Raw genomic sequence first — 24,459 nt, forward strand, 5'->3', positions numbered from 1 at the left:
ATGAAGCTTGGAGAGATGCAGGACTCTTGGCTCAGTAAGAAGGCAGATGAAATTCAATTTTATGCAAACAGTAACAATCCATAGTGTTTTATGATGCCCTGAAGGCTATTTATGGGCCAAAGACATATGGTACATCTCCATTACTCAGTGCTGATGGAGCCACATTGATTAGTGCTAGGGACTTGATCCTAGAGAGATGAGCTGAACATTTTCATAGTGTTCTTAACAGACTGTTATCATTCAACATGGAAGTCACTGACCATTTACCTCATGTTAAAGTCAATCAGTCTCTACCTGAAGTTCCAACTGAAGAAGAGGTTTTGAATGTCATTAGACTCCTTTCATATGGCAAAGCACCTGGTGCTGATTCTATTCCAGCTGAGATCTACAAGATAGGAAGTCTTGCTCATCCAAAAACTTAATGAAATTTTCCAGTTATATTGCAAGAAGAGGTTATTCCCCAGGAATTCAAGGATGCCTCCATCTCCATAAATGTAAAGAGAATAGAATATCTTGTGACAATCACAGGGGTGTTTCTCTTTTAGTCATTGCTAGTAGGATTCTTGCCAAAGTTCTCCTTAACCATAGTAATCCTTCACCTGGAAGAAGGTCACCTTCCTAAGAGCCAGTATAACTTCAGAAAGGGTTGAGGAACAGTGAATATGGTGTTTGTTGCCTAACAACTTCAAGAAAAATGCCAGGAGCAGAACAGAGTTCCATATACAGTATTTGATGATCTGACCAAGGCCTAGGGATACCATCAGTTGTGAGGATTTATGCAAAATTATGGCAAACTTTGGTTGCCAGTTTCCTGACATCATGCTTGCCTGGGTTCTAGATAGTAGACGATACTCTCAAGATTTCCCAATCATCAATGGAGTAAAACAAAACTGTGTCCATGCTCCCATACTTTTTAGTATGATGTTTTCAGTCATATTATCAAAACACCTTCACTGGGGATGAACATGGCCTCAAGGGTCAACTACCACATTGATTGAAAATTCAATTTGAAAAAGGCTACAAGCCAAGACCAAAGTGGAGGTAGTGTTGGTGCATGATCTTCTGTTTGTAGTTGACTCTGCACTCACTGCCATGTCTGAAGCTGAGATGCAACAAAAGTATGGATCAATTCTCTCTTAACTTTTGCTAATTTTGACCCAACAATCAACACCAAAAACACACAGGTGCTCCATCAGCCAGCATGACACCATCAATAGGTGGAACCATCAATTACAGCAAATGGAGAAGTTTTGAGTACAGTGGACAAGTTCACTTACCTTGCGGCAATCCTTTCCAGGAAGGTACACGTTGACAATGAGGTTGACACTCGAATTGCCAGACCTAGTTCAGTATTTGAGAGACTCCAAAAGAAAAACGTGGGGGGAGAGGAGGTATTAGACTGATGACCAAACTGAAGGTCTACAGAGTCATTGTGCTGACCTCATTACTATATGCTTGTGAAACCTGGACAGTCTACCAGCTCCATGTTAAAAAACTGAATCACTTCCACTTAAACTGGTTTAGGAAGTTTTTGAAGATCACCTGGCAGAAGAAGATACCAGACACTGAGGTCCTTTCTTGAACTAATCTGCCAAGCATTCAAACTTTACTACAAAGAATGTAACTACAATGGGCTGAGCACATTGTTAGAATGCCAGATGTATGCTTGCCAAAAAAAGACTACAGAACAAGCACTCACTCAAGGGGATCAGAAGAAGTGATACCAGAACTCACTCACAAGGGGATCAGAAGAAGTGATACCAGAACATCCTGAAGGTCTCTATTAAGAACATTAGAAGCGATTGTGTAGCATGGGAGACACCAGTACAGGACTATCCAGCATGGTGTGCCCACATCAGGGAGGGTTCTGCATTCTATAAGCAAGACAGAATTGAAGCAGTTCAAAGAAAATGTTAAGCCATGTAAGCACCCCAGGTTGTTCACATGGACTATTTGTACCCTACCTGGTAGATCATTCCAAGCTTGTGTTGGTCTGATCAGTCAGTGTCAGGCATACTGTAATTTTTCTCTAACATAGTGATGTCATTTTGGTCTTCTTCAATAATGAAGACAAGGACCAAGATGAAGCAATGAGTGGAGCACTGACCCTGAAGTCAGGAAGACCTCAGACACTTACTAGCTCTGTGACCTTGGGCAAGTTATTTAACTGCCTCACATTCAGGAACGTTTCCAATCAGCCTGATTCATATGGAGCCACTGGATTCAGATGACTGGAGAAGAAAGTAAGGTTGGAGAAAGCACAATGTTCCCCTCATTCAAATCCAATCTTTGTACTTGTAATGGCATTACTTCCCTGATGTCATGGTCCTCTTCAAAAACAAAGCACAATCATCAAATTCCAAACAGCAGGAGATATATTTTTATCCTGGAGGCACTAGGGAGCCAATGGAATCTAATGAAGAGGGGGTGGTGTAAGCAGAACTATATTGGAGTAAGAGGAATGTTTGGAAGGTTTTGCAATAATCCAGGTGGGAGATGATGATAACCTGAACCAGGGTAGTCGCCATTTGAGTGAAAAGAAAGTCAGATATGAAAGATGTGGACAAGACCTGGTAACAGATTAGATGTGAAGGTAAAGGGTGAGGGGTGAGAAAGAAGGAGAGCCAAGGATGACTTCTAGGCTGCCAATCTGGATGACTGGAAGGAAGTGCCTTTGAAAGAATGAGGGAAGGGGCAGCTAGGTGTTGCCGTGGATAAAGCACTGGCCCTGGAGTCAGAAGTACCTGGGTTCAAATCCATCCAGTCTCAGACACTTAATAATTACCTAGCTGTGTGGCCTTGGGCAAGCCACTTAACCCCATTTGCCTTGCCAAAAAAAAAAAAAAAAACCTAAGAAAGAAAGAGGGAAATTTGGATAAAGAGAAAAGAATGAAACAAGCTTGAGGTGCCTCTGGGACACCACCCAGCAGCTTTCCCCATACATGGAGTCACTGAGGTTCACTCCTCCTTCTCCTGCCTTAGTCCCTAAATTCAATATAAAACCCTTCTTTAATTGCTGGAGAGGGCAGCTAGTTAGTAATGAAGTGAATAGAGTGCTGAGCCTGGAGTCAGGAAGACTCATCTTCCTGAATTCAGATTTGACTTCAGACGAACCCTGGCCAAATCACTTAATCCTGTTTACCCCAATTCTTCATCTGTAAAATAATCTGGAGAAGGAAATAGCAAATCACTCCAGGATCTTTAACAAGAAAACCTCAAATGGGGTCACAAAGTCTAACACCAACTGAAACAACTGAACAACAAAAAAAAATGTTGAAAGAGAAGGGATGACACTTTCTACATAATACTCTGCCAAAAAAAACCCAAAACCATGATACTATATGAAAAATTACAAGGAAGCAGTTAGTTCCAAAGGAACAAGGTTAAAATTAGCTAACAGGTTTAGCCCATAGTATGATTTTTTTTGATAGTGCTTGGTTCTAAGGTTTTAACACTATTATGGCAAAATAAAATTGCTCAGATTTATGTTTGTATGTCTGCATGTAGTAATTTTGGGAAAACATAATAGAAATTCATAATAATAAGCAAAGGGAAAAGTATAAAATTACAAAAATATTCCTAGTTGACTATTTTATTCCAAGCATATGCTGAGGAAACTAGGAATTCATCAGTCATAATTCCCTCTTCTCTTAGTATAAAATTACAAAAATATTCCTAGTTGACTATTGTATTCCAAACATATGCTGAGGAAATTAGGAATTCATCTGTCTTAATTCACTCTTCTCTTATTGATTGAACTCTCTTTTGGATCTTTTACCCAGAGCAAGCACCATTCCACACTTTCTACAGAATCTCTCCTTTACATTCCCTCCCTTTTTTTAACTTCACAAAGTTGGTGTTTCCTTAGAGAAAAAAAGTAAAATCCAAACAATATCCTTGTCTCTCTTCAGTTCCAACAAGTGGAAGCATAATTTGTGACTTGAAACTATAGTTCTGGACTAAAAGACTAGATTTAGTTTTGAAGGCTTCTTAATAATAATTATGACTAATTTTCCTCCTATTCAGACAGAAGTTTACCTAGGAACATCTGAATTTGATTTGATTCTAACTAGCTCTAGCCTAGAAGTAATCAGTTTTCCTACAAACATTAAAGTTACTTGGTACAAATAAGAGGTGTACAAAGAACAAAGAAGAGGGGCAGCTAGGTGGCGTAGTGGATAAAGCACGGGCCTTGGAATCAGGAGTACCTGGGTTCAAATCCAGTCTCAGGCACTTAACAATTACCTAGCTGTGTGGCCTTGGGCAAGCCACTTAACCCCATCTGCCTTGCAAAAAAACTAAAAAAAAACAATAACACAGAACAAAGAAGAGAATAATATGCTAACCTGGTCCCACCTTCTTTAAAAATGCTATTTTTCCACTCCCCCCCCCCTCTCCTAGGGCTTCAGTAACCACATAAAAACATGGTACCAGCTAGGAAAATCCCTTCTTCAAGCAATGCTATAATAAATGGCAATAACTGACACTATTACCAAGATTTTCAGTATGCTTTACATATTTCCTTCTATACTATGAATATTTTTAATCCTTATTTTACAAATGAGGAATTTGTTTTTGATCAGACCTAGGGCAGATAGGTAGCTCAGTAGATAGACTGCTGGGTCTAGAGTCATGAAAACTCCTCTTTCAAATCTAGCCTCTGACACTTATAAATAGTGTGATCTTGGGCAAGGCTTTTAACCCTGCTTGCCTCAGTTTCTTCTTCTGTAAAATGAATCAGAGAAGGAAACTGTATCTCTTCCAAGAAAAACACAAAAATAAGTCATGGAGAATTGGACATGTCAAATAATAATAATAATAATAATAATAATAATAATAATAATAATAAGTTTTTCAAGATTATTCCTGGTAAAAAGGTTGATTTCTTTAGAACAGCCTTCACTTTGCAGTCACCTTTGTCAGTGGGTATGATAAATGCTTGTCCTTCATTCTCAAAGACGACTATGATCATCGGGGGAGGTGATGTCATGACAAACATATGAATTGGATTTGAGTGAGGGGGATGCTATGCTAAGTCACTAACCTCACTTTCTCCTCAAGAGTCATATGGGTCCAATGGTCAAATATGGATCAGGAAGACTGGAGATGGCCCTGGATGTGAGGTAATCAGCCTTAAGTGACTTGTCCAAGACCACAAAGCTAATAAGTGGCCAATGTCTGAGGCTGGATTCAAATTCCCATCCTCCTGACTCTAAGACCAGTGCTTTATCTACTGTACCACCTAGCTGCCTTTAAAGATTAAAAAAAAAATGCCAATGGGTAAGAAAGTCATTGACAAAATGATCAGGATGTTGAAAGACTTTTCCTGCCCTCTAGATACTTAAATTTCTGAAAGAGATAATTAATCGGATAGTATTGTATAAGGATGATCAATTTAATAGGTTGGTCTCCTGGGAAAGTTTAAAATTTGGTCTATTCTTGTTATGTATATTATATCACCCTCCCAATGCTGCTATTTTAAGTATTCTGATCTCCCTCAGCTTGGTGTGGTCATTTCAAAATGGCTTCCACCTATAGGTTAATGGTAAATCCCAGAGAATAAAACTTCATATCCAACCTATATTTTCTGTCATTTTATTTTAACCCTTTATTTTTTTAGGGTTCACAGACAAAATTTTTTAAAAACTACTTTTAGTCAAAGCTAGTGAATATCAACAGCAAGAACTTAACCTAGTTCCTTCTGTGTGGCATATACTACAAAAACCTGCTTGAAGTAACATTTAGAGTTAAAAGTGAAAATGCACTACTTCAGAAATAATAGACTCCTCTTCACTGAAAATCTTTAAATCAAGTCTGGTCTGGACAAACATTTGATGGGGATGTTGGGAAGAGGATTTCTATCTGAGGACCGGCTAGGCTTCTGTAATCATTTTCAGATCCTGTAATTCTACACAAACAAATAAGTCTCATAACATCTGGTTACTACAGAAAACCCTCTATTGTTGAGTAGTTTCAATCTCTGTGTATGTATCTGTGTGTGTAAAGGAACCTGTCGCTATTTGGTAGTTGTCTGACAACAAGAATGACTAGGGGATAGCTTTAGCATCCTTCCCTCTGATATTGCCACCTGTTCCTCCAAAGAGCCACTGAATTAGTCTCTTGATAATCTATTTTATTCATTTCTCTGCCTAGCTGCTCTCTGCTGCCATCTGCTGTCATCTCTCAGAAATGTGACTGTTCCTTGGGCAATATCAACCCTTTTAGTTCTTAGACCCAGGGCTTTGTCATCTCCTTGATGATTCTAGGCTTCAATTCCCAGCCCCTAGCCAGAACCAAGGAAGAGTCCTTAAGTATTTGAGGCTGTCTTTTGAGTTGAACTCTGCTACTATTTGATATGCTTCCCAGTCTAAATTCTTTATTTAATTTAGGTGTAGAAAATGCCATTTTACTTTTATCATACCTTTAGTTGACAACCCCAATTACTGAAAATCATCCTAGGAGGTTACATGTAGCAAAACTCAGAACTGGTTGGAGCAATCATGAAGAGATTCTTTAAACTTATGTTTAAACCTGTGTTAATGCAAGTCACATTGGGAGCAAGAATGCAAAGGGCTAAGAAGAGTTGGTACCCTTCACTCAGCTTTCCTCTCAGAAACCAAATTGCTATTTTATGAAACTGGCAAGCTCTGTCCTACTTACATACCATCAGAATATAATCTTTTGGGGGGGATTTTTTTTGCATGCCAGTGGGGTTAAGTGACTTCCCCAAAGTCACACAGCTGGGTAATGCTAAGTTTCTGAAGTCAGATTTGAACTAAGGCCCTCTTGACTTCAGGGCCTGTGCTCTCTCTCCACTGAACCACCTAGCACCCCAGAAGATAATCTTTATTTCTCAATGTACATACTCTTTTGTTGTTCAGTCTCATCCAATTTTTTGTGAACCCTATTGGGTTATCCTGGCAAAGATACTGCAGTGGTCTTGCCATTTCCTTTCCAGCTCATTTTATAGATGAAGAAACTGAGGCAAAGGGTAAAGTGACTTGCTCAGGGCACACAACTTTTAAGTGGCTGAAACCAGATTTGAACTCAGGAAGATGAGTCTTTCTGACTCGTCTGTGCCTCCTAGCTGCCCCACTTTACTCTAGAAGATCATTCCCTTTACTGTTCTACAAACATCCTATGACATATATTGTAATAGAAATAGTATTGGGCTGAATTATACTTCTTAGGAGCCCTAAATTACTTTGAACAAATTATCAAACTTTTCTGTCTATAATATTTTTAAAATATCAAAGGTCTGATCTTTAAGAGTCATTTAAATTCCTTCCAGCTCTAAAATTCTATAAATCTTTTTTTGCCTTGAAAATTAAGACTTGTGTTCTTTCTCTCACTCTTTCATTTCTGCCTATTCAAATCACAGCCCAATTCAAATCCTAAAGTCCTAGCTCAATTCAATTTCAATTCAATAAGCATTTATTGTCTGTTAGGTAAAAAGCTGTGCTCCAGTGAAACGTTCCCAAAGTATTCTAATTCTACCTCTCTTTTTGAACTTCTACTTGTACTACAAATCTATGCCCCCAAATTTATCAGGGCATGGGAATTTAAATCTAGGGTAGAAGATGTAAAGCTGGAAGGAGCCTAGGAGATTATCTAGTACAGCCTTTCAATTAACAGACAAGGAAACTAAGACAGAAACCCTAAAGGAGACCAATTAAAAGATGAGGAAGTTGAGACACAAACCTGAAGGAGACAAGTATTTGTTGACTTAATTATATAGAAAGGCAGTTATATAGGAGCTGAGAGAGGTCAGGAGAAGACTTCAAATCTTGATTCTATGTTTTCTAAGTGTGTGATCATAAGCAAGGCACTTTAGTTCTCCATACTTCAGTTTCTTCAGCTGTGGAAATAGAGGATAATATTATTTACATTTACCTACATTGCAGGGTTTTTGAAAGTTGAATGAAATATGTATTAAACTAAAATTTTGACCAGGCTATTGTGATCCCTCATGAGTCCTTTGAGTGAACTGGAAAGGAAACTCCACCACAGGATTGTCCAGGTATCCAAAGGTCCTGCTGCTATATAACAATCAGTTTAATGAGCCTGAAAACAGACAAGAAGAAGAGCTCAGCACCTAGAAGGATAAGTAGAAGATGTTCATACCTGAAGAAAGGAAAGTTAGAGAGGAAAGAACAGAAGCCCAGGAACAAGCAATCATTTAAAAAAAAAACTAAAAAATTCTCTGAGCCCAATCTTTCTCAAAACAACTGGTAATCAGTTGGATTGGAACATAAACTTTTACTGAAACTCATCACCTTGATGACAAACATCATGGTGATAATCTTGTAGTTATTCCATCTATATCTAAGGACACCCTTGCAATCTGGAAAAATATGAATAAAATTTTTGTCCCCTCTGAATTTTTATAAGTTTAAAAGATGAAATATATTGATTTTATATATATATATATATATTATATATATATATATATATATATAAAACTATAGACATGTTTTCTGTGTCATCTACTGTTCTTATTGTGTTGTCTACAGTTTATGCAAAATTCCCATTTAATTTCTTATGTTGATTGAAGATATATGGAAACAATGATAGGGTGTAAGGGATGTGTGTGTGTGTGTGTGTGTGTGTGTGTGTGTGTGTGTGTGTGCGCGCGTGTGTACTGTAAACTTTCATCACCTGGTATCCTTGAACACTGGAGCACTATTTTACTAGTTGATTGACGAGTTCCACGGCAGTGGGAGTGGATCAGGCACTGGGGAGGATATTTAAGCATTTGTATTCTGGTAAATAAATGGAAAACTAGGAGATCTTTAAGGAGAACTTGTCATCCTTGTCTTCCTTGTCTCCTGCCCCTTCAACGTTCACCTGCATAAGGATAGGCTAGATGGCAGGAACCTAACACTTCCTGAGCAGTTAGTCTAACTGGAACGTAACAATAGGGAAAATTACAATGTGGATAACTGTATTTCCTTTCACACCTTGAGATGTTTCATTGAAACCTGGAAACGTTTCCTCTGGTAACATTGAAGTCTATTTAATTTATTTTAAGTATTTATTTTGTCTATATGGTGTTAAACCACTGACCATTAAAAGTTGAAATATTTTTATTTGGAATACATTTCTTGAGCTCACCAAGAGCTGGCCTCCTCCCAATGGACAGTTCCCTCCCCCCACCCCAATCCCCCCACCCCAACTCACTGATTTTGGTGGTAGAATTGGGATAGTTCCTCTTTTTCACTGCCAATTCCAGGCTCTCCCTTCAAGCAGAAATTATTCAAATACTGGCTTTGGTGCTCCTTGTTTCCAGCTTTGAAAGAGAAAAGAGTTAAAAAGCTGGAGCTCTCTCCTCTTGCATACTTCACCCCACCCTCAAAGGGCAGGGCCTTCATCTCCAACCAATAAGGAGAGAGTTCCATAAGGACAGAGTTTTGAAATAATAGTTACACACACATAAAATCATTTCTTTGGCATTTGAAGTCCTTACAGCTTGACCCCTTCCTACATCTGCTCATTCCTTATGCCACCCTATGTATATCTAGTGACCCTAGCTTCTTTATTATTCGTCTCACAAGATACTTCCATTTCTAGGCTGGGCAGTTTCACTTTCTGAACTCCATGCCTAGAATTCTCTCCCTCCTCAACTATAACTCTTGGCTTCTTTGATTTCCTTTCCTGGTCTTCCTCAATTTTAGTGACTTTTCTCTGATATTATCTCCAATTTCTTCCTTACATATAATGTTTCTATATACTTGTTTGCATGTTGTTTCCTCCACCTTGAACTGTGAACTCCCTGAAAGCAAAGACTGCTTTTAAATATTATTATTATTATTAATTACTATTATTATTTCTTTCTATCCCCAGTATTTAGCAAAGTGCTTTGCTATTAAAGTATGTACTTGATAAATTGCTGATTTAACTTTAAGAGGAAACTGAGAGGAAAGTATTTTCCAAAAAAAGACAGAGATAAATCTAAATCTAGGTGTTGTGCCAATTCAGGCCTTGTCTAGGGGGTTAGAGCTAACAAATGCTAAAGAAAATTACAGTTCCTTTGATACTATTCCCCAGACTGAAGGAGGAGAGTTTATACCAAGAAACCTAACTGGACAGTAAGTCACTAGTGTAGGAAAGTATAAACAGGAGTGTTTTAACAACCTTGATTATCACTTCACTCTACCTTACCACTGCTTGGTATGTTAAAACTTTACAAACTTTAAAGTGACTCATAAAGATAATAACCTCCTAAATTACCTCAACAATCACTCAAAATATTCAATCTGACAACTCATAAATAAAAGAATTCCAGAAAACTGAAAAGGAAGTGTATGATGTGTCTCCACAAAGAGAAGCTATGGATTCAGCATGCTGAATAAGACACATTTTTTTTTTTGGACAGGGACAACTGCAGGAATTTATTTTGTTTGACTTTGAATGTTTCTTAATTTTGAATTAAAAAGTATCTATGCTCTAAACTATAATAAATATAGTGAAAGACAGTACACAGACATCAATCTGAACCATATCTTGCTCAGACTCTGCAGACTAGCAATGAGGAAGGAAACAGACTATACTTCTTTTGGGAAATTGCTAAGAACTTTCTTTTTTAATTTATTTTTCCAATTATATGTAAATATAATTTTCAACATTAATTTTTTTTTAGTTTTGCAAGGCAATGGGGTTAAGTGACTTGCCCAAGGTCACACAGCTTTCTATCTACTGCCCTATGTAGCTGCCCCTCAACATTCATTTTTGTAAAATTTTCTTCCTCCCATCCTTCCATACCCCCACCTTAAGATAGCAAGTAATCTGATTATACTGGTACAATCACATCACTCATTTCCATATTAATCACACTACAGCACTTCCAATAATCCTGTGTTTGTCCTGCAACATTAATCCATCCTTTTAATACTAGTACTTTTCCTGTGATGTTATATGGCTCCAAATCATGGAACATCATAATTCCAAAGAAACAAAATTTCAAGTGAGCTAAAGGGGATATGGAGAAATATATGGTATATATACATAGACTACAGAATCATATCAATAATAATATTCACAGAGAAATATCAAAGATATTATTTAATATCCATAGGACTGGAAAAGGAGGTAGACAGGTCACATAGCAAAAGTTAAGGACATGAATAGATAGTCCATGAGCTCCATTAGTTCCTAAAAATGTTTATTATCCTAAAGAACCCCGGCCCCACACACACACTTTCCTCCATTCCCATCCCTGTCTCATTAGATGGAACCCCTATTGAAGATTAAGGGAAGCTGTGGACAAAGTGTCATAGAATAAGGCATGGGTAGGTTGCTGTCTGCAGCATTTAAAGTAGTGTCCACATCCATGAAGTCACAAAATCTATTATAGTATTGAAGAAATCTCATGTTCCCAATTAGATTGTCATTTTCTGCAAGTAAAGAACCATGTGTTCTATTTCCTTTGGGTACCTCATATTTTTAATCACAGTGCTAAGCAATATGAATAATGTAAGGCAAACCTATTAAAACCTGTCACTTATATATTTTTTCACAAACACCCTGGTTGCATAGTGACAGGTACCACAGAATCAGTCACATTATCCTCTTACTGGTAAAGAATAGCTTTCTAAAGTATATGTTCAATTATTCTGCCAGATCTATTGTAGTCTTAAATGTCAAGAACAGTGAAGCATCTTGCTCAACAGAATAACCCCAAAAATAAACTGAGTATACAATGTGACTTTATAACTATTGTAGAGCCTTATGAGAAAGCAACGTGTGACCTTTGCAAGCATCATTTTCTTCAGAGCATACAGACAGTGGAGTAGGTGTTAAAAGACTCCACTCAGTTGACAGAAATGAAAGCAATATATGTGTGTTTGTGTGTGTACATAAAAGCACACATTAAAATCCCCTTAAGTATATATATATATATATATATATATATATATATATATATATATATTCAAAAAATAGATTTGAAACTGCTTCTTCTGATTTTTCCATTTTCTATGAAAGGTTGAATGTTTATTATCTTCTTAGTTAAGTATTTTTTAATCATATAGGTTCTCTGCTCCATTCAATAACATTTTCACAAATCCTCTACAAATTCTCATAAATTCCCTTCTGAAAAGTCAGGCTACAGGCCTCATTTTTCTGTTCAATTTTTATTGATATAGCATTAAAAGAATGTATAATGACCCAGGGACTCACTCAGGAAGCCTTACAAAGCAGAGGAATGAGTGAAAGCTTGGTCTAGAAGGTTAGGAGATTGGGGAAGTAACATTCCTTCTCCTCCTTTTCCAGATTTGACACTTGTAAAATTAAGTATACTCACTTTATTGCTTAAGAAAGGTTTGCAACAAATTGTGTAGAACATATAAATAAAATCATAACATCAAATATGTTCTTCAGCACTGAAACATTGCATCAGCTGGATCCCTGGCAACAGCATTATTTCAAACTGGAAAATAATCATCAAAGTAACATTCAGAGGTTACTATACTCCACGATTGTTGAAAGCCATGATATTGGACTGCCTAGAACAATGAAATATCAAACTACACTTAGCTTTTAACATCTATTTGAGACTAGTATCCTGGATGATATGCCCCCTAAATTCAAGATTCCAAGTTAATATTTCATCAACCACATTTAACTCAGGATGGAGTGATCTGAACTCATTAAAGGCAACTAAGTGCTACTTTGGTATCTACTCCCATTTTTGGACTTAACTTTCTTGTCCAAAGATCATCATATGAAAAATAAAATTTGAGTAGCTGAACCTCTTAATTATGCATTATCTCATCCAACTAAGCAATAATTTATTTCTCCTTCGATGTTTCTCCTTTCCCCAATATAGATTTTTAGAAAACATCTTTTTTGATAGTCTTATCTTTCCTCTATTACCTCAACTCTCATGGAGCCTTAGTACTTCTGACCTTTCTTACAGAACACTGGCATACTTTAGTGTATCTTTCATCATCTGGCCATGCTTCTATCTTCTGCACATGTCTTTTTAAAATCTGAGTTGTTTAATTAATTAATTCCTTGTTTGTCCACTATTCTTTTTAGACAACTCCCATCTTTTTCTCCTCATCAAAAATTTTTATGTTGTTAGAATGTCATTCTTGAGAAATTTCCATCCTTGATGAGATGATAGGCACTAGGAAGTACAAAAGATGCACCAACAGACCCTCAATCAGGAAAACATGAGTTCAAATACAGTCTTAGATACTTATTAACTTTGGGAAAATCATTTAATCAATCTGCCTCAGTTTCCTCAATTATAAAATGGAGATAACAAAAGCACCTACCTCCCAGGATTGATGTAAGGATAAAATTTAGAAAGTCCTTTGCAAATTTTAAAGCACCATATAAATGCTAGCTGTTAATTTCATTAGTTTCAGTATAGCATTTTACACCATAGGATCCTACTTCCAATAAATGTTTTGAAATCTTCTAAAATCTAGAATGTATGATAAATTATGACCAACTTCTCTATACTCTCTTACAAATTCTTAAAAAAATGTTCTTATCATTTCTACCCTATCAAATGATTGTTCCTTATTAATGAGAATCGGATCAAGTATAGAATTTCCTTGTGTTGATTCTTCTATCTTTGGAAAAGATGAAATTATCATCAAATATATTCAAAAAAAGAATCATTACCTGTTCTTTCTTTTAACAGAGAAATTTTCTGCAGATGTTCAAACCACTGACATTCCTCATCTTTATTATTACTATGCCATGGTTATGACATTTTCTAAATTCTTTATCTATTTGTTCTTTCTGCCTAAGTGGTCTATAGTGAATTCTGTAATAATATTATTTCTGTTTCTCTGCTTCCATTGAAATTCATCCAAATGGTCATAACCATACTTCTTGACTATGGATCCTGAATTCCCTCACAAGGAATTCTTAATACACAGCTATTCCAATCATTACTCCTTTATCTACATTGTTTTCCTATTATATGCTTCCAGAGCTCTATTTCAACCATGGGTTTCATATCTCCTAATATCTGATGTTACTTATTTTCTTATGCTAAAATCTCTAGTTCATCTTGCTTACTCTCCCTATATTTTTGAACATTTGCATTTGTATATCTGAAACCATATGCTTTATTCTTTGATTCTTTTTTGGATTTTGCTTCTTATGAACTCTTGAAAGTTTCTAATGCATTTTCCCTTTATTTTAGCTACTCTTTATAAAATCTAGCTGTATGTACATATGTGTATATATATATATATGTATATCCACACACAATGTTTCACTCCCCTTTTTAATTTAAATCCTTTTGATTAAAATTGAAAGAATCTAGGTCAATATCTACAAATATATCTAGGTTTTAAATAAAATATTTCAATCACAATCATTCCTTTAGCCCCCAAAGCTTAAAATCTTGAGTTCATACTGACCAAGTAACTCTCTATTGCCTTTTGTGTAATTTTGATTTTTCATTTTTTACAGACATGTATTTTGGTCTACGACCTTAGAGAAATGCCAGTGGAATGTTGGAAGTTAAAATTTAAGACAAGCTTTTATTTTTTTAAAATATTTGGAGTCAGTAAAAAAGCTCTGTCTGTTCCTGAAGGAAATCAACCTGCTCTTCTCATGTTCCAGCCTAAATCCAACTCATTATCCTTTTGTAATGTCTAGCCCAGATAGACACACTGATGGACAAACTCTATAATCTGTGTATCAAAATGCATGATAAAATCTGGGTAATAGACATTCTGTATCTCCTTGGTTTTTCTTACGTAGATGAATAGGCCAGATTCCTTTTAAGTGACTATAAATTTCTTTCAAGAGGTTTTGCAATGATCTGAGGAGTATTAAGCTACCCTACTATAGCAGAGTTCAATGAAATTGCTTCCCTCCCAGTTGAAATCACTTGCATTAAAGAATTGAGGGTTTTGATTAGGGGTGATTAGAGGAAAGTAATTTGAGCATATAGGCTACTCCATAAGGATAAGACAGATCCAGGCAGGTTGCTACAATGAGAGTCTTAGGTACTATAAAAGAATAAGAGAACTTGGAAGAGGGTAGTAGGCAGTGAAAGGCATGCACTCAAAGGAAGGTAGGAGGATGCCAAATACAAGCTTTGCTCATTTCTAAAATTTGCATCAGGGTCAGTCCCTGCTCTAGGAAATCATAACAGCAATATATTAGCTATAGTTTTTAACTGTTTTTGAAAGTTAAAAGTGTATTAAATGAAGTTTATTACTTTATTGATCAACTAAAAATTTATTCATTGAGTGCCAGGGGTTTGTGGAGTGTTCCAGGAGGATTGGCACCTCTGAAATGAGGGCTTGCTAAGCCCTTTGTGGAAAATGAAAACTTCTCTTGTATTAAATCATTAATAATTATATTAGGTCCAAGGTTTTCCCTTTTCTACTTCCTCATGAAGAAATCAACCATTGTAGGAAATCTTAAGCAGAGATTTTTTTATCCAGATCAAGATCTAATTGGACACTAAAAGAAATTTTCTAAGTTTGGACTACTGGTTGCATCCCTGCTCTTTATGTTTGCTCAGACAAGTCTAAGAAGTGTTGATTCTCCCATATGTCAGACAGGTGATATGGAAATGATGTCTCTTTGACCAAGATTTGGGTCATTCAAGTCAGATACCCCAAGATCCTCATTATAACATAGCCCATTGTTAACTCATATTTTCACATTCATTGTTAACCAATCAGAGTTTATTGCAACCCCTTAGGAATATCTATTCTTTAAGGATATATCAACTGTAAACTTACCACCATTACGGGTCTTTGGTCTAAGACTGATGACCAAATGACCACCCTTTTATTAATAAACATTCTGGCCTTATTAATAAAATGATTAAATTACCTAGAAATATATATAATGAATCCTATCACCCAGTTTTTATCTATGGCTACAAGAAGTTATAGCATGCACATTGGCCACACCCTGGTAAACAGTCTCAACAAACTATAAATCAAGTTGGGCCTTAAACCTTTCAGTGAGTTAAGGGAATGTCTACCCTAAGCATATAAGGACTTGCGCTAGTGGAATAGACAGATGAGAACTATATAATACCATGATGGTAGCTGAAGTATATGCTATGGAACACTTAGAGCTTGGTCAAACATCAAAGATGCCAAGGTTATCCATTGCATATAAGGCTATCACAAATTGTTTTGACTTTTGTCTTGATACTGGAATTCAGTGACTGAAAGAGAGAGTGAGGCTGACAATTTTGTGCAAGTCTTCCTCACTTAAGTCCAGTTCACACACCAATCAAGACATTGCCTGAGATGCTATTGGTCTTCTTTGAAAACAAAAAAACAAACAACACCAGTTAAGTGTCTATTAAGTAATAATTATAATTATAATAACCCTGGGAGAAAGACACAAATATCATTATTTCAATTTGACTGATGAGGAAACAGATTCAGAAAGATTAAGAAAGTCTGAAGTTATACAACTGATGATGTTGATGTTTATTTTCAAAGAAGAGCATGTCATCAGGGAGGCGATGCCATGACATGCATGTGAATTGTATTTCAGTGAAGGGATGTTGCACTAAGTCACCAGTCTCACTTTCTCCTCCATAATCATCTGGGTCCAATGTCCAGATATGAATCAGGATGACTGGAGATGACCCTGGATGCAAGGTCATCAAGATTAAGCGACTTCCTCAAGGTCACACAGCTAGTGTCTGAAACTGGATTTGAATTCAGTTCCACTTGACTCCAAGGCTGTTGCTCTATCAACTGTGCCACCTATCCTGCTTATACCCTGGCCAGTACATAAAACCATCTTTCCCACTGTAGATTCAGTCTTCTTTTCATTAGAAGGAAATTCTCTTTCTCTTCCTCTTTCTCCTCAAAGAGGCAAACATAGTTCCTTATGTTTCTATGTCTCATAACTCAGCTGAATTATTAGATGCAAATATGTATCTCTAGGCTATCCTGGAAACCTTGGAAAATAAATTTTTTTTAGCTAAGGAATTATAGCACAAATTTTCCAAGAATTTTAGATACATATTTATCAATAGCTTATCGACTATATTCCTTGATTCAGTTAAGGAGTAACAAAAACAGAGAGAAAAACATATGGTTAGCTATACATACTTTCTCTCAGAGATTGTGTAAACATTTTTTAATAATGAACTTCCTTTACTTAGCTAGCCTTGTCCTAGAATAGCCAATATACAATTGGTCACTAGTCTATCAGGTCAGTATTAAGTCTTTTCAGACTGGTATCTCTTGCTGTACAAGTATTTATAATGTGGAGGAAGACTGATGTCGTTGATTTGATGTATTCTTTCAACAGAGGGGATTTTAAAAAAAGTAACTTTGTATTTCTTATGATGTCTCATTGTGCTATGGAGGCTCTCAAAAGTCATACTAAATGGAGCCCAAGTCAAAACTATAATAATATATGTGGGTTTTGTAAATAAAATGCAAGAAAGAGTTCTAAAGATAGTGGAGTTGATTGTTAAAAGCTAGGAATAAGTGACTTTCATCTGAAAATAGCTAGAGGAACCATAGCAACCAAATAAATCTTTCAAGCTACATTTATAATAAAATTAAAGAAATAATATGGTTACTCCACAGCTATAATAGAAGTTAAGTGCTTCAGAACTCTGGTGAAGTATTAAACTTGACCCTGGTCTTATTTGTTTTTTTTTATCACAAGTAATTTTTAGTGGTCCTTTTACAGTGTTAATAGCCCTTTTAGAAGATAAAGTTCTGAATTCTGGGAATATTTTTAAAATAACTCTGTGGGGAAAGAGACAGAAGAAAAGAGGTTTCCAAGGGCAGGAGGTAATAAGGAAATATGGTCAGAAGATCTATTCCATTTAGAACATCTTTGTAATAGAATTATTTCTGTGGTCAGGCTCCTCCTCTTAACCCATTACATACATATTAGGTGACATTTTTCATTTCTAAAAATCTAACTGATATCTGAGAATGCCTATGTAAACACAAGAGTCTAGCTTATAATAGAATAAGGGATAGTAGGGAGGTGAGGAGGGTAGGCAAAGGTACAGCTTTATAGATAATCCACAGCAACTATAGACTAAAAAGAAATCAATATCACAAATAGGTGGAGCTGAGTAATGAGAGATATATAAGAATACCCTATCATGTTGGTGATGTGCATGAGAGATGAAGTGAGCATTTGATTGTTACCACATCTCCTAACTCTCATATTGAACAGAATCAGGCTCTGTCAGAGTGCCTTTCATAATATCATCCATAATTTATGGCAATCTTGGTAGGTTTTTTTTCCCTTTCCTTAAACATTATAGCCTCAGACATTACAAGTAGGACTGAATAAATACATGAGAATCTTGTAGAGCTAGAGCAAGGGTAGGGAAATTTCCAATCCATGCTGTACTGGTCCAGTAGCAAAGGCAATCACAGGTGGGGATATGGAATTCAATAAATCTAAGAGTTTTTGAGAGGTGAATTAAGTTTTTGACCTAATAAAGTCTGTGAATTATGTTATAAATATTCAATTGACCCTTGACAGAAAATGGTTCCCCACTCCTGTTGTGGAGTAATGGTGTCAAATTCAAATAGAAATGAATCCCTGCAGCTTCATGTTGACCTAAAGACAAGAAATTAATATCATCCATGTTGTCTTATATTTCTTTTGTTTCCCAATTGCATTTTAATAGGTTCAGTTACACTAAGGAATTTTTCAGAGACTTTGATAAGTTTGATACTCTGCAGAGAGGATAATCATATTTCAGGAAGTCATTGGACTTGAATGAACTGAAACAGAGTCTCTTCAGACTCTGAGATTTTATGATTCTATGATTTATTTGGTCTGTATATATCTATCAAGTCCTGAAAAGTTAATCATTTAAAGAGACAGGAAGAATATAGATGGCAGGCCATAACTCACTACTGAAAAGAACCTAATATCTTCCTTTATTTTTTTCTCTCCAACTGTCCCCTTCCCTCTTACAGGTCATACCAGGAGTCCCTTTGCTTGACAGCTTTTCAGGTCCAAGTGAGAAGGAAATATTCATCAATCTCAACAATTTTTTTTGCATCCCCAAGAAATCTTCACCAATGGCACTATCACTACTGATATGCAAGAGGCATTTAAAATTTTCTGTTCCCATCAGTATTCCACCACTGGCTTCTAGTTATGAGTTAGATTATAATTTGAAATATCTCCAGAGCTAGTGGAATCTTAATCTGACTGCCAATTGTTTTGGTTATGATTAGGCATAGAAAGCACTTGATATTTGTCTTTCATTCTTGAAGAAGACCATGACATCAGGTGATGCTATGACATGCAAGTAACTTGGATTTGAGTAAGGGGGTGCTTTTCTTTTCTTTTTTTTAAGTTTTTTTGCAAGGCAAATGGGGGTTAAGTGGCTTGCCCAAGGTCACACAGCTAGGTAATTATTAAGCGTCTGAGGCCTAATTTTAACTCAGGTACTCCTGACTCCAGGGCCAGTGCTCTATCCACTGCACCACCTAGCTGTCCCAAAGGGGTGCTTTTCAAAGTCACCAGCCTCATTTCCTTCTCCAGACCCACTTGGGTCCAGTGGCCAGATATGGATCCGAACAACTGGAGATAGCCCTGAATGAAAGCACTAAATACTGACTGATTGCACATGCGTATTAGATCATCTATGCCTTTTCAATTCTATTCTCTTTTTATATTTATTAGGATATGAGCATTCACCCTAAGTAAAAGTGCTCTGATAGGGTTGGTAGAATTTTGCATTCAAGATTTCTTTACAACCTTATTTTACATAATTACCTCTGGTACACTTTTCTATTCCAGACAAGTAGAACTACTAAGGGAGTTCCCCAGACCTGGCCTGCCTCCTCTCTGGGCAATGCATGTGCCTCACATAGGCAACATTCTTAATACTTGAAATGCATGTCCTTCTCATTTTCTCCTTAAAGCAAGGTAAATTTGGTGCCACCTCCTCTGAATAGCTGTCTCTGATCCACTAGCTGAAAGTATTCTTTCTCTTCTTACATTTTCCTGGTTATTTTCATCACATTTCTGGAATCTCTTTCTTTCACTCCTGATCTTGTTTATTTGCCTGTCTGTATGCCATATTTACCTCCTCCCTATCCATCCCCAGAAAAAGATAAGCTTCTAAGGGTAGGCATTTTGTCATTTTTCTCTTTGTATGGACAAAGTCTAGCTAACTGACTTGTAAATATAATAGAGCTAATCAACATTTGTTAAATTTATTAAATTCAAAAATCTCATATTTGTCAATGTGCCAGTGTGGGTTCATACTAATGTTTAGTACTTCATAAATATTCAACAGTGAAATCTCACAAAATTATAAAATCCAAACACAGGAGTGTTGGAGACATATTTTTATAAAGAAATTTCCTTTTGTCTAGAAATTTTAAGAAATACTATTTCTCCAGTCTAAAACCCTTTCTAGAATTTTCCATTTGGGAAAATGGGAAGAACAAAGGCTAGAAATCTCTTCTGGAACAGAGTAAATGTGATAACCAAATTTGTCCACATGATCGGATTTCCTCTACCATCTGTAGTGATTGGTTCAAGGAATCCCTTAAAGACTCTCTTTTGAAATTCAGGGTTTAAGACTTCCAGGGATAGAATCAAGATGGATGCAGGAAACAAGAATCAACTTTAATCAAGCCTTTAAACAGACCCTAAAATTATAGAACCCACCAAAAGAACACTGGAACAAGTTCTCAACTCAAAATATTGTGAAGGAAATTCAGTAAAGCTCTGGGCAAAAGGGAAATATAGCCCAGCATAGGAAGGAGAGAGATGGAAAGCCAGTAGGAGGCTCTTAGCCACAGTACAATTCAAGTTCGAGCTCAGCAAAGTAGTAGTCTAGTAGGTCTGCAATGAGAGTCCCTAACCCAGCTCAGAAGACAAAGTTTAAGGTTCAGAAACACTGATGCAACAAATGGGGCTGGGTTGGGCCACCCTAATGGCAGAGAACAGACTGGTAGCATCTGAAACACCACCGGCAAGCAGCAAGCCAGGGGCCAGACCCCTGGCCCCAGAACAAAAATCCTGGGTACTGTGTCAGCTTTGCCCCAGGAGTAGAGCTCAACTATCAAGCTACCAAAATAAGCAAAAAAAAAAAACAAGCAAATTTTTAAAAAGCACTATCCATTCTGGGGAAGATGAAAATACCATCTCAGAAGAGGGAAGTAGTGACTACATGTCTACATGTGAAGTCTCAAAGGAGTTTTTGAATTGGTCTCAAATCCCAAAAGATCTCTTAGAAGAACTCAAAAAGAATTTTAAAAACTAAAGAAGAAAGGAAAAAGAAAATGGATAAAAGAAATGAGTCATTCAGGAGAATTATTAAAAATTGATTGAAGGAAACAATACCTTTAAAAGTAAAATTAACCAATTGGAAAAGGAAACACAAAAGTTAACTGAAGAAAATAAAACCCTAAAAATTAGAATTGGACAAATGGAAACTAATAACTTATGAGACTCCAAGATTACATCAAACAAAATCAAAAGGCTGAAAAAATAGAAGAAATTATAAAGTACTTCTTGAAAAACAACTGACCTGAAAAATAGATCCAAGAGAGATAATTTATGAATTACTGATTTACCTGAGAGCCACAATCAGAAAAAGAACCTGGACAATATCATGTAGGAAATTATCATGTAAAATTGACCTAATATCCTAAAACAATAAGATAAAATAGTGAGAATCCACAGGTCATCCCCAGAAAGAGAACATAAAATAAATACTCCAAGGAATATTGTAGCCCAATTTCAAAATTCTCAGCTAAATGAGCAAATACTGCAAGTTGCCAAAAACAGCAATTTAAAATGAGGGAGCCACAGTCAAGATTACACATGACTTATCAGTTTCAACTTTAGAGCAAAAAAAGCTTGAAATATAACCAAGAATTAACTACCTTGCAAAATTCAGCATATTCTTTCAGGGGGAAAATGATCTTTCAGCAAAAGAAAAGACTTTCAAACTTACCTGACAAAAAGACCAGAATTGAACAGAAAATTTGATCTGCAAATATTAGACTCAAGAGTTGTATAAAAAGGTAAATGGAAAGAAATAAAAATGTTACTCAATAAGACTAAGGGAAAAATATGAGTCAATAAGATCAAATGGGAAAATAATACCCATAATTTTTAAGAATTATATTTCTCCTGGGACAGTTGAAAGGAACATAATTAGACATGAAGTGTTAATATAAATTGATCATGATGTGATGATTAATTTTAGCTTATAAGGGTTGAATTTCTATTGGGACAGTTGGTGAGTAGTTCTCAGACAGGTGGTATGGATACAAATTGATCATGAGGTGATGGTACTTTAGCTCAAGAGGGTTATATTTCTGTTGGGACAGTTGGAGGGAATACACCTAAAGGTGTGGGTACAAATTGATCATGATGGTGATAATGTTTATTGCTCTTGAGAGTTGTACTTCTAACAGAATAGTTGAAACAGAGTTTGAGGATACAAGACAAATATAAAGCAAGACATGAAAAAAGGATTATACTGGGAAATATCAGATAGATAGAGATAGAGATATCAGGGGAAACTAACATCATCTGAAAAGGCACAAAGGCCTTATAATAGTAGAGGGAAAAATAGAGAGTGTAAACACTGAATAAATCTTATTCTCAAAAATATTGATTTAAAGAGGGAATAATATACATTCTCAATTAGGTTTAGAAATTTATCCTATCCCATAGGAAGGTAGTAGGGAAAAGGGGAAAGGGACAGTGTGAGGCAAACAGCAATCAGAAGCAAAAAAAATGGTAAGGAGGGATAATGGGAAAAGAGGAAAGAAAAGTAAAATGGGGGAAGATGGGATAGAGAGAAATAAAATTTTGCACAAATACAATTGATGTAATCAAGATAAGAAGGAATACAGAAGGCTAGGAAAAAATTTTCACAGTTAGTATTTCTGATAAAGGATTCATTTCTAAAATATATAGAGAACTAAGTTGGATTTATAAGAAAACAAGTCATTCCCCAACTGATAAATAGTCAAAGGATATGAGCAGGCAATTTTCAGTTAAGAAACTAAAACTAACTATAGTCATATGAAAAAATGCTCTAAATCATTAGTTATCAGAGAAATGCAAAAACAACTCTGAGGTATTACTACCTCACACCTATCAGACTGGCTAAAAAGACAAAAAAAGAAAATGATCAATATTGGTGAGGATCTGGGGAAACTGGGTCACTAAATGCATTATTGGTGGAGTTGTGAATGCATCCAACCATTCTGGAGAGTATTTTGGAATTATTCCCAAAGGGCAATAAAACTGTATTACCCTTTGATCCAGAAACATCACTACTATGTGATATATCCCAAAGAGATAATTAAAAAAGAGGAAAAGATCAACCTATACAAAAATATTTTGTAGGAGTGAAGAATTGAAAATTGAGGGAATGACTATTAAATAGGGACTGGCTGAACAAGTTATGGTATATGAATGCTATGGTGTTCTATTGTTCAATGAGAAATCATGAGTGTCCAGACTTTAGAAAATCCTGGAAAGAGTTTCATGAATTCATTTGCTGAATGAAGTGAGTAGAACTTTACATTAATAATAACATTGTGAGATGATCAACAATGATGGATGCAGCTCCTCTCAGCAGTTCAGTGATTGAGGACAGTCCTGAGAGACTTGTTAAGGAAAATGCCATCCTCATCCAGAAAAAAAAAAAAAAGAAAAAATTAAGGAGTCTGAATGCAGAGCAAAGCATAATGTGTTTGCTTTTTAAAACTTCTCTTATAATGCTTCTTTTTCTTTTGAGATCTTTTCCCCCCTTAGTTCTAATTATTCTTTCACATCATGCCTAATATGGAAATGTTAAAAATGATTGTATGGGGCACAGTGAATACCAGCCCCAGAGTCAGGAGGACGTGAGTTCAAATCTGACCTCAGACACTTAATACCTTACTAGTTGCATGACCTTGGGCAAGTCACTTATCCCCATTTCCCACCAAAAATTTGAAAGAAAGAGAGAGAGAGAGAGAGAGAGAGAGAGAGAGAGAGAGAGAGAGAAAGAAAGAGAGAAAGAAAGGGGCAGCTAGGTGGTGCAGTGGATAGAGCACAGGCCCTGGAGTCAGGAGTACCTGAGTTCAAATCCAACCTCAGACACTTAATAATTACTTAGCTGTGTGGCCTTGAGCAAGCCACTTAACCCAATTGCCTTGCAAAAACCTTTAAAAAATGTCTACTGTATCTGGAAATTCCCAGTTGGTCATTGTATGTACCTTTCTGTTGACACTCAAAACTTCCTAGGTAATTTATAGTTTATATTGCATAGCTCAAATATGATTCTGTGCCTCTGAACTTCTCTTTCCCTAACACATCCATATTAGACACTCCAGTAGACAGTTCTCCCAGGATTAAGATACTCTATGGTTTCAAATTCATTAAAATGAAGGTCACCAGCCCTCACCAATGTGTCTATCTCCAATAGCCACCCAAAGGACACAATTAACTGAAAACAAAAACATTTATTAAAATTTGTTGTTGTTGTTA

At 36.2% G+C, this 24,459-nt stretch overlaps 1 protein-coding gene across 6 annotated transcripts in view; it reads right to left on the minus strand.

Moving 5' to 3' along the window:
* The window catches only part of FBXO15 (F-box protein 15), a 149,202-nt gene that overhangs the window by 103,070 nt on the left and 21,673 nt on the right, over window positions 1–24,459 (minus strand). For 3 of the 6 annotated variants that reach the window (XM_074200754.1, XM_074200750.1, XM_074200751.1), the window contains exons 2-3: window positions 9,181–9,289; window positions 7,702–7,858 (exon numbers count right to left, since the gene is read on the minus strand). Coding sequence is in view for 2 of the 6 variants with exons in the window: in XM_074200748.1 (XP_074056849.1) it covers window positions 9,181–9,289 (109 nt within the window). In the remaining 4 variants the exon portion in view is untranslated. The remainder of the gene's footprint in view (window positions 1–7,701; window positions 7,859–9,180; window positions 9,290–24,459) is intronic. The other 3 variants (XM_074200748.1, XM_074200752.1, XM_074200749.1) reach the window with 1 other exon arrangement.

Source organism: Macrotis lagotis, chromosome X (assembly GCF_037893015.1).
Source record: "Macrotis lagotis isolate mMagLag1 chromosome X, bilby.v1.9.chrom.fasta, whole genome shotgun sequence".
Taxonomy (NCBI): domain Eukaryota; kingdom Metazoa; phylum Chordata; class Mammalia; order Peramelemorphia; family Peramelidae; genus Macrotis; species Macrotis lagotis.